General features: G+C 40.3%; 1 protein-coding gene across 1 annotated transcript in view; it reads left to right on the top strand.

The window, feature by feature from the left end:
• ATF7IP2 (activating transcription factor 7 interacting protein 2) overlaps positions 1-11,672 on the top strand; it is a 72,098-nt gene extending 60,426 nt beyond the window's left edge. Inside the window, exons 9-12 of the mRNA XM_083153362.1 lie at positions 211-272; positions 950-1,010; positions 2,600-2,808; positions 6,813-11,672. Of these exons, the coding sequence (XP_083009488.1) occupies positions 211-272; positions 950-1,010; positions 2,600-2,808; positions 6,813-7,214 (734 nt within the window). The 3' untranslated portion in view covers positions 7,215-11,672. The remainder of the gene's footprint in view (positions 1-210; positions 273-949; positions 1,011-2,599; positions 2,809-6,812) is intronic.
• The last annotated feature ends 399 nt before the right edge of the window (positions 11,673-12,071 follow it).

Genomic DNA, 12,071 nt, shown 5'->3' with positions numbered 1-12,071 from the left:
CAATAGAGTGTACTCCACCATCAACTATTTTTTGCCCAAAAGCGTTATGAAAAGTATTGATTTTCCTTCTCATTAAAACACTACTTCGGCTATTGCACCAGTTTTGTGGATTTGTGTTTTCAACTGTTATGAATAGTACGCATTGTATTTCAAAGACCATTCATTATCATGTAATGTGTTTTGTTTTATTCGTTTGTTTTATTTTATTAGCTATGCGAAAAATTATGGAATCTATAAAGGAGCACAGAAGCAAAGCACATTCTTCAGTAACAGTATGTATCTTTTTATTGAATTATACAGTACATTATGAGTGTGAGTTTTATTTTTTTTACGTGTTCTTAACAATGCATGCCACTGCAAGGTCGCGTGAGAAACAATACTGCAACATTTTTGTAGTACTCCAACATCCTCCTGTATTGTACCAAGCCTCATACAGGATCATATAGCCTAAGTCCACCACTGTGAGCCCAGCAATATGGTAGCAAGGTCATTTTATCAGCAAATGGGGTGACTTTTGTTCTCTACCTTCTGTTTTGCATATGATGGTGGGGAGTCTGCAGTTGCACACATGATGGGAGATATGATGTTCCGCAGGTGTGAGAGGGTCATCCTCTCTGACAAGAAAAGTGTTTTTCTTGGAGCACAATGTAATATAGCGATTCATGTGCAGGTATAGCTGTGGTCGTACACAGAATATAAGCATGCCACATTGTTTTAATCAGCAGAAACTGCTTGTGTGTCCAATTGGCTCCACTTTGGAAATAAAACTCATTATAATGGAAAAATGGGCAAATAAATATGCGCACCACTAGAAGGGCTGTCTAATGCAAAATGAGGCTAGATGTATAAGGACACATCTTTATAAATACAACTATATACAGCTGTGTGGTGGAGACACATTTCTATTCGTTCAAAATGTATATAAAGTGTATGTTTTTCCTTTAAACAGGATAAACCAGTCAAGACTGTAATTGATCTAACAGATGATGAGGAGCAAAAATCAGATAAAGGTATTTACTTACCAGTACACAAGGCATACTGACCTGTGACTTGTGGTGTCATGCTGTCAATATGATTTATTAGAATGAAATCTATGTTCAGAACGTATTATTCTTGGCCTTGAGTGACTTTGGTAGACACATGGTGTGTGCAGTAGCTGGTAATTGGGTGCCCTTGATGCTGAGGTTGAACATCACAACAGGATCCTACTCACTGAAAAACCACTGGTTAGTGCATTTAATCGTTCAGTACACTGCCCACGTTCTATAATGTGTCTTACTTAATCAGCTAAACTATAGTGTCAACAATCTCTGGTTCTGAAAAAGTTCAATAAATGAACCATATGGGGCCAAATGTAATAGGGTGAGAGTTTCAGAAAGTGAGAGATTTTGTGAGAGTTTTCCCATGTTTTTTAAAGCAGCAATCAATTACATGGCAAAATTAACCTGGTTTTGCCATGTAATTGATTGCTGCTTTAAAAAACATGGGAAAACTCTCACAAAATCTCTCACTTTCTGAAACTCTCACCCTATTACATTTGGCCCCTGGTGTCTAGTTTTTGACTGTGGACCTAGCGTCCGGATCCGGAGTAAGACCATTGACCCAGTTCCTTAATTCGGAGGAAACATGGTGTAATGTCTTTGCCCAGCTAGTTATTATTATTATGAGCCCAGCTGTCACTGCTAGAACCATCTGTAGCCAGACCCACTGAGCCCAGCTGTACGTAAACAACACATTAACAGTGTGGCCAGTACTGTCCCAGCATTCTGAGCATTTGACTATTATTGATTAGACTATTTTAGAGATTTAGCAGGGCTTGATTTGGGTTTTGTTTTATCCTCTTGTACAATCTCCATTTGGAAACTTGGCAGCTGTGTTTTGTGTCATATTTTAATACCTTTCTCTAACCACTTTAAAGCTGGGTACACACAATAAAGATCCATACAAACTGTGTCTATGGCCAGCGATGAAGTGCGAATCCCTGGCTGGAAAACCACACACACTGAGCGATTTGTATGGGGGTGACCGACTTTCCATAGTAGATAACTATGGAAAGCTGTTAACTCATACTGTCAAACTGATGACGGACAGCAGCGGTTGGCAGTGATGCAGGAGCAAGCATCAGCGCTCATACCTGCCAATACACACAAGGCGGTTTTGAGCTGAAAGCAGCTCAGATGGCAAAAAGATAACTGCTTTCAGCTCAAAATCAACTATAGTGTGTGGGCTTTAAGATTATCTTTGCAATCTGGCTGGTCAGAACAAAAATCTGGTAATGTCTGGGAGCAAATTACAATCAACCGCTTGTTCCCAAATACTGGAAATTGGTTAAATAAGTCCAAATTACCATTTTTGTCTTTTTTCCATGGTTGGGAGCCAACTGTCAATTGTCATTTGCTGCCAGAAATTACCAGATTTTTATTCCAGACAGTCAGATTGGAAAGATAATCTTATAGCGTGTATCCAACAACTGTGCATTTTGTCATTTGGATGCTGTAAATTCACAATAAAAGTTACTATTTGTTCGCTGATCTGCACGTGCAGCAAATGTGATGCTATTGAAAATAGATTTATATATATTTTTTTCCTTCTCTTTGAGATTTAAAATTGGATGACAAATGTTCACCCCCACATGAAAGATTATCCACACCATCAGTGCCGACTCCGGAGAGCGTTGCGGATGGAAAACTACCCGATATGGTTGTCAATAAGACAGAAGAAGTTCCTATAAACAATAAAGATGAAGCTTCTAGTAGCTATGACACAGCAGAGAGAAAGCCGCCAATTCCCAAATCCCCCAAATCAAAGGTTTGTATCTGGTTAAAGCGGCAAGTCTCTATCTGGCTGTGGCATGCTTCCAGTGTCCATATCTTGCTCTAATAATTCTGCCTTCACAGTAAAGTTGCTAGGCCTGAATCTAATGCAGACTCATATGCGCAAGCAGCATCAGATATTGGTGGTCGCACATCCACACTGAAAGCTTCTTCCCTTGTGTACATCCATGTGGCTGAATGTCTGGGAATGTGATGCCCACTGTCAGCATCCATAGACACAGTAATACGGATCAGTCGCTCCATCAGAAGTTGCCCCAGCTATATGGCAAGTGCAGTTTCTCCATCTGCCTATGGCCTCAAATGTCTGCGGCTGTGCTTTCCCTGGCACACCCAATCAGCTCCCAAGCCATGCCTTCTGAGCAGAACATTTATTTGTGTATATCTAGCCAACTCCCAGACATCGCCAGGGAATGCCCATCTCTGTTTCACCACCTTTCTGATACCATCCATCTCTACTGCAACAGCACCTTTGTGCAAGCACTCTACGTAACGCATGTGTCATTTGCGCATACACTTTATGTAATGCATGTGCTCTACTAGTTTTTACAAGTGAAAACTAGCTCAGTAACTTGAATGCTGGCATTGTGTGCGATCCTGTGGCAGACCCCTGTTCTGCACTATATACAAGGCTGGATTGAAGAGTTTTTTTATTTTTTTATTATTATTTGTGAACACATTTGAACACTTTTTTTGTACATGGTAACTTAGTTTATCCTCTATGTAATGCACTATTCACTTTCCAACATAGTCCCCATTTCTTTCCACACAAGTGTGCCAACTGTTGACAAGTTGGGAAAACCCATCGGCGAAGAAAGCTGGTGGAAGTTTTCGACACCATGGCCAACGGCTGCTTTCACCTCATCGTCAGAGTTGAAGTGTTGATTTTTAAGGTGCTCTTTTATCTTTGGGAAGAGGTGAAAGTCTCTGGGCGCAAGGTCAGGGATGTATGACGGGTGTGGCAAAACCTCCTTGAACTGCAGATGCTACAACCCTCTTCCTAAAGATGAAAGACCACCTTAAGGTTCAACACTTCAACTCAGACGACACGGTGAAAGCTGCTTATCGGTCCTGGTGTCGAGAACAACCACCAGCTTTCTTCTGCAACGGGTTTGCCGAACTCGTCAAGCGTTGGCGCACATGCATAGAAAGGGATGGCAACTACTTTAAAAAGTGAATATTGCATTACATAGAAGATACACTTCTTGTACTTATCATGAACAAAAACAAATGTGTTCACAAATAAAAAACTTATAGCCATGGAGGCATTACTTTTCAGTCCAGCCTCTGATATAAAATTGATTAGATAGAGGTGCAAGAGTTTATTCTTGGGCTCATGTTAGTATTTTATGTACAAATGTAATTTTTATCCCAGCCTGTATATTGTGAAGAGCAGCCTGATGTTTTGCATCCTACTAAACCATTCACAATACTTCACATAAGAATCCCTTAACTATATGTGCTGTGGGGCGCACTATAAATCTTTGGTGAATGACTGACTTAAACCATTCTAGGAACAACATAGGCAATCTGATCATTTTATGGGTGCTTATACAATTATCCATGATTTTTCCCATGCGGATAAAGATCCAGGTATAACACACAGAGCTATTCAATTTATTGCATCGCGCAGCATGGCCCTCGCTAGAATATAGTAGAAATAGATTGTGCTGCACTGATCGGTATTACAAGCCCCCGTAGCAAGGTGCGATTTTGTCCATATATATATATATATATCTATCGGTCTGTGTATACAAACTTTTACTCCTGTAAAGGCCCCATACACTATGCAGGTTTAGATGGGGCACCCTGCGCTTAATAACCAGAGTAAAGTCAAAGATGGAAATGCAAATGTAGTGAATAGTGGAAACAAAGTTAAAAATAAAATTGCCTTACACAGAATATGGTAAAACAGAAAGTGATAGTTTATTCAAAATTGTTAATGTGCACAATTAGCACCACATTTTAAAAAAAAATTCTAATAGTTAATCATTAAAGAAATGCTATAAAAAATGCTATTAAAACGTCTAATACCGGTATACAAGTGAACACAGGAGGACTGGGAAACACGAACAAGACAATACATATAAAAGTCCAGTACCGGTATAATCCTTGTTCAGCAACAGCTGAATTTGACTTCTTTGGTGAAGTTGTACCAATGTCAATACAAGTGTGAGTACCTGGTATTCCAAAGTGCAGGGGTGTCTGCCGGCAGACTTACCCTTCTAAGCCGTGTGTGTACAGCGGTAATAGCAGGGTATCCACAGCATCATAGATGCTGTGGATACCCTGCTATTACCGCTGTACACACACGGCTTAGAAGGGTAAGGCTGGTTTCACACACTCCGGTTTTGTCCGGAAGGCAAAAAGCCGGACACATTTTGTCCGGCTTTTTGCCTGACAGTTGTCTCTTTCACATGCACCGGCTCAGTGAGCCGGTGCTATGTAAATTTGAGGGTAAAAACTGAAGTGACGTCAGTTTGGGGGCGGTGGAGAGCTAAAACCGGACACCAAATGACCGGTGTGTGTGAAAGGCCCCCATCGCCCTCAGCACACACTGACCTGTGAGGACGGGACGGCCACGGCACGGCAGCCGGACACTGCAGTGGAAAGATCCGGCTGCTACCCGGTAGCCGTGCCGTGGCCGTCCTGTGTGAATGGACACATAGCTGTCCATTACACACTGCAGGGACGGCACGGCTTTTAAGCCATGCGGGATTTCACCGTCCGGCAGGAGCCGGACAGTGTGAAACCACCCTAAGTCTGCCGGCAGACACCCCTGCACTTTGGAATACCAGGTACTCACACTTGTATTGACATTGGTACAACTTCACCAAAGAAGTCAAATTCAGCTGTTGCTGAACAAGGATTATACCGGTACTGGACTTTTATATGTATTGTCTTGTTCGTGTTTCCCAGTCCTCCTGTGTTCACTTGTATACCGGTATTAGACGTTTTAATAGCATTTTTTTATAGCATTTCTTTAATGATAAACTATTAGAATTTTTTTTAAAAATGTGGTGCTAATTGTGCACATTAACAATTTTGAATAAACTATCACTTTCTGTTTTACCATATTCTGTGTAAGGCAATTTTATTTTTAACTTTGTTTCCACTATTCACTACATTTGCATTTCCATCTTTGACTTTACTCTGGTTATTAAGCGCAGGGTGCCCCATCTAAACCTGTCTATACTCACGTCTACCGGGTAATAAGTAGTGTACCCGTACACCCAGCTGCTATATCCAGAGTAATAGGTCTGTGGCGCAGTATTCTCACCACCCACTCGAAACCCATACACTATGCGACTTACTAAGTCAAGTCTGATTCCCCTTCAGCTGGTGGCAGGATCGCACACAGCACGTATGATCTCTGGGTCCAGTCCAATGCGCACGGGACCGCGCACTGGATCTGACATCAGATACATGCTATTTGGACCAATTTCTGCTGGAATCGCATGAAATTGGTCCCAAGTTGCATAGTGTATGGGTGCTTTTAGGGTATTCCTCCACACAATGCACCTAAGAATCATGACCGGCCCACACAGCCAATCATTGAATAATATACCAATTCTTTAATGCAACTCTTAAAACAAGCTATATACGATGTGGTGCCGCTACTGAACATTTTCCCATAGTCTTTGTAGCCTTGAATTCTTTTTATTAATGCGATTGTTCACCTCTGAATTCCACACATTTAGTAATGTGCTGCAAACTGTTCCCCACATTCAGGCTGTGGCCTTTCTAGTGACTTCTACGTCTCCTCACACCCCTCGACTCTACAACTCCCAAGCCTTTAATGGTCTTTAGAGTAAATTGGCTTCAGGATAATTTAGGTTCAAGCCTTGGGTAATTTGTCCACATATATGTAATATATAGTGGCCAGTATTATGTTAAGGTTCATTCCTTTCCTTCAATATCCTCGAATACATTTATACTGTGCTATTTTGTATCCCTCATATATACGCCTGTCTTCCACAGAAACCTTGTGAGTCAATGGTCTTGACGAAAACCCCACTGAGACCTGATGCTGGAATGCTGAAGCTGCCACAGAAACCTGAACTAAGGCTTGCTCAAGTCCAAAATCCTAAAGGCATTGCCCTGTCATGGAACATCAGCAGTGTTGACCCCAACTGCTCTCCCGCTATTGCCTATTGTCTGTATGTTCACCAAGAGGATCCAAACAGCTCTAAAAAACTGTGGAAAAAGATAGGCGAAATCAAGGCATTACCCTTACCAATGGCTTGTACACTTACACAGTTTGTTGATGACACAACATATTATTTTGCTATGAGAGCCAAAGATGCCAGTGGACGTTTTGGACCACTTTGTGATATACAGTCAACTACGGTAAAACCTGTAAGCTCCTCAAACAAAATTTAGCTGGTCTGCTTTTATAACCTTTGTCCAATGAACATGAGTTATCACTCATATTGAGTTTTGTTGCATTTCTTATGCTTTTATTTTAAGAATGTTGTTACTTGTGACATTTACTAACCCACACTTTTCTAAGTTGTACAGTATGTCTTATTGCCCAGTTCCTGTTATTTTTGTCTGTTACTTCGTTCAGAAGCCCTCTTAGCTCTTTTGTTGCTGCACCACCACTGAAGCGAATCATGTTTCATTGTTCACTCCTAGAGAGAGGTAGATGTATGAAGCAGTGATAAGGGAGGAGAAATTAGCCATTGGAGAAGTGACCCATGGCAACCAATCAGCACTGAAGTAACATCTGTAAGTTGCATAATATTAAATTATACAAAGCAGCTGATTGGTTGCCATGGGCCACTTCTCCTCTTGCACACTTGTCCTCCTGCACACTTCTCCTCCCTTATCACTGCTTCATACATCTGGCCTTTAGTTACTAATACTTAATCATTTTTTTTTTACTTTCATTTTGCCAACTTTTATTTCTTACTATAAAAAAAAAAAAAGATTGAGCCCAGTGATTTTGGAACTTTCGTGATATTTAAAAGAAGGCATGTTGTAAATTCCTACTGTCAGGTATATCTTCACGGAGTTGCACTATACAGGGGCTTTATTTTCAGTATTTAGGTAGGTACTGTAGGGATTGTCCATTTTTCTTTTTTACAGCTTCTGTAGCAGGTAGGGGATACCTCCCTGGGTTGCTGTGTATTATCTGTAGCCAAAATCCATGACATGCCACTTTAAACAGAGGCAGAACTTTGTTTTGTAAGCAACACATTTTGTCAATTGGCTTCAAGTGACGCTGGAACTGCAGTGAGTGGGGAGGGATTGTCCCCTAATTGTTGCACAAGATTAGTGAGAAATAAAATGACTGCCCACAATAGCTAGGGTACACACTGGACCAGAGCACCCAATCCAGGTAAGTGTATACACTTACCGATTAGCTGTTGTCCTCTCCTCTAGCTGGGCGGGCATTTGAATTTGCTCACCCAGCGGTGACATCAGTTACCGGTTCAAGTACTGGCGGTCTACGAGCTGTCTGCAGATATATTGGGCATCGGCTGTACAGCAAAGCCGACGTGATAGGTCTGTGATTTACATCACACAGACATATTATTTGCATATACCCATTAGTGGTATATCGGCTGTTCAAATATATTGCCTAGTATGTACCCAACATAATAGTTCATCACCGTCCAATATGAATATTTCGTACACATCTTAAAGTAAAAGTTTGATCGGCTTTTGTATGTGCATAACTTTGTCAAGATGGAAACCTATAATTAATAATATGCTTTGCATATACCCCTTTCACATAGCAAATGCTGGATCGCACTCGGGATTTGGACTCAGGTTCATTCCGGGAGTGACCCGGCATTTAGGGCGTTTGGCTGCTCACAGCAACCCGGCTTATTGCCTGGTCGCTAATGTCATCCTTGGGGTTGGGTGAAGCCACGGCGCCTGAGGCGAGGTCGAGGAGGCAGCACTGAGATGACTCTGCTGCCTTCTCCATAGAAGTGAATGGGAGCCGGATCCCTCAACCCGGGTAACCCGTTCACACTGCCCAGAAACTCTGGTTCAACCTTGGAATAACACTTTTTTTATCCCGGATCAGATTGCTGGGTTGCTGGACCCGTGATATTCAAAATGGCCCTTTCACATCGCATGCCTACCTGGGTCGACCTAGGTTATTTGAGCAGTGTGAAAAGGGTATCAGCCTGCATTCATGCACAAGTCAGCATTATTGAATGGAGAAAACACCGTATCAAACCTCAATAAAACATATATGACCTATATGGCATTGTTAAAAATATAGTAAATAAGAAACTAGATTTATAATCATGTTTAGCAGCCCCTGAAAAGAAATGTAAATATATAGCAACTAAAAAGTTTTTTTCCCCCCCATCTTTTTTAAGAATATAGTTACCATGATGAATGAATTCACCCAGGTAGCAAACCCACACGGAAGCTCTACATTAGCTAGGTCACATTTGATTCGCACACATCTATCCATAGTCTTAAAAGGAGTGTTGGCAAATTATCTGTCAATCATTGATCAATATGTCGGGATCACAATATGCAAAAGACACTGGCGAATTCACAAAACACATTCTTAGTACTGTGCTGTGATTTTTATTTATAATTGTCAGAATTCTTTTGCTTCACTCAATTTTGTTGTTTTGGGGCATAAAATGTAATTTTATTTTTTTTCCAAGTAAGATAAAACAGCAAATACACATGTCAGTCACCGATTTCAGTTGTCATAAATCATGTACAATTCTTTTAGAATTCGTCTTTTTCACATTTTCTGTTGTGTTGTGTTAATAGCACCAAATCCCTGGAGTTTCAGAGGCTTGTGTTAAGTTTGCCTCTCCCCATCGCCTGCACCCCTACCTCTCCTAATAAAGATAGAATATCTCAGAAATATTTTTGATATTTTGGACTGTAGATTTAATCATTCTGTATCTTGGAATGGTTAAATTAAAGGTAACTTAAAATATGTTCCATGGATGTTGCAATGACTTTCACACAAATAGAACATGTAACAGACAGGGATGATAATTAAATATTCTATTTACAGTAGAAAATTGTATCTTTTAATATGAAGTGGATTGGTTGGTACTTTGTCTTCATCTCTACACTTTATTTCTTGTTCTTTCATGCAGATCCATCTATGTATCTTGCTTTTCCAAAAACACTGGTGATTTTCTCTGAAAACTGCATAATATTGGTTTTAGGTGAATGCCAATCACCTTTGTTTTCTTTATTGGATACCTTTTTTTTATAGTTTGTTTGTTTTTTGTTTGTTTTAAGTGTTTACATTTGTTTTGCATTCGATCTACACAATTAGGGATAGAAGTACAAAGTGCAGGTTCACAGAAGTGGGGATGTTTCCCATAGCGACTAGATTCTAGCTTTTATTTTTGGGAAAATACTACAGTAGATAGATAAGTATGATCTTATTGGATGGGCAACATCTCCACTTCTATAAACTTGCAATTTAGTAAATACAGTATACCCCCTATGGTACAATAATATATACATCTGACTTGCTTTTTAGATTGTGTAAGGAACAATTATTTGGTGCTTTTCTATGTTCATAAAGCCCAGAGTTAGTAGGACTACTTAGAGGCAGATGCACCAAGCTTCAAAAAGTAATGAAGTGGAGAGTGATAAACAACCAGCCAATCAGCTCTTACCTGTCATTTTCAAATCCAGCCTGTAACATGACAGTTTGGTGCTGATTGGCTAGTTGTTTATCATGCTCGGCTTTATCACTTTTTTGAAGCTTTGTACATCTGGTGCCAAGTGTTGTCTACTGTGCACTCTCTATTTTGTAATACACTGGGAGCTGAGCATCGTAACTACAGACTTCCTATTTGGGGCAATTCAAAGTAACACAATATGTGGATTTTTATTTGTACTAATAAAATGCAATTTTAATTCATATATTTAATTTTTACATTTTTTGGCTTTGTTTAACCTTTTTTTCTGAGCATTCGCATATAAATGACAGTTTTGTTGCTTTGTAGTAATACACACCCTGACTAAAACCACAAGTTAATAGAACATTGGCTACATAGAATTTTGTTGTGATGAGAAATGTGAACATACAGATGTGTCCTCCTACATGTAGCCTCAGTCCGTCATTCAGCACAGGATGCTGGGTGTGAGTGAGCCACCAGGTTCCATGCAACACTGGTATGTGACTAGGACACACAGCGGGACTATGCTGATTAATGTGATATAACACTTGTATATTGTGTGTCTGTATAGGGAGCAGAACACCTCCAATTAATGTACACCATTCTCCTAGTGCAGTGGTTCCCAACCCTGGTCCTCAATTACCCCCAACAGTGCACGTTTTCCAGGTCACCCTGCAGGTGCACTCAATAGTCAGACACATTTGAAAAGATCCACAGGTGGAGCTAGTTATGTCACTTGTGATTCTGTGTGGAGACCTGCAAAACATGCACTGTTGGGGGTACTTGAGGACCAGGGTTGGGAACCACTGTCCTAGTGCATCCTGGTGATGTTGCCTTGCATATCAGTTGCATTTTTTGGCAAAAAAAATCCCTGCCTGCCAAAGTGGGCTGCTTGGAAGACACATCTGTAGCTACAGTACCACACACATTGATGTTGACTTAGCGCACACACACCCTCGCTATTCTGACTTCTGCTGGAAAGTTCATGTTTGTTTATTTTAAGTTCAGGATCTTAGGGGGCTGTTTCCGTTTACAGGTCACTGAGTTAATATATAGTATAATAGCTCACCAAGGGCCTAATCTTACTGCCCTAACTCATCAATTCCAAATGTCCAATACTGATATCCTCAACTGCAGAAATATTTCAGGTATCTCGCAGTCCATTTTTTTTATTGCAGTAATAAAAGAAAAAAAACACATTGTTCTTAGAGATGTATTGTATCATTTCTGTTCAGGTAAATATATGGGAGTTTAGATGCATGTATATGACTGCACTAGTGAGTGGAAATTTTCTGAAACTTTTAATTTGATGAAAAATGTTATAATTTTTTTTTATGGTCTTCATTATGTCTGAGCTTTATTAATTGGATAAAAAGTCAATTCTGCTTGGTCTGCTACATTACTGGATACCACTGTATGTAGGTATATTCACAAGACATGGCGGCAATAACAGAAGGTAGTGCATGTACTGATCTTCTAACACAGAGGACACGCACGCTACCAAGGAGAGCATTAAGGAAAACCAACCAAAATCTCATCATTTAAAAAGTTGCAGCTAGCCAATTGTCTTGAATTTGGACTTTTCCGCATTTTAGCTTGACTAAAGAAC

This window comes from Crinia signifera, chromosome 7 (genome assembly GCF_055691185.1).
Source record: "Crinia signifera chromosome 7, ASM5569118v1, whole genome shotgun sequence".
NCBI lineage: Eukaryota > Metazoa > Chordata > Amphibia > Anura > Myobatrachidae > Crinia > Crinia signifera.
The sequence above is the reverse complement of the archived record's forward strand: the minus strand, read 5'-3'. Positions and strand labels throughout refer to the sequence as shown.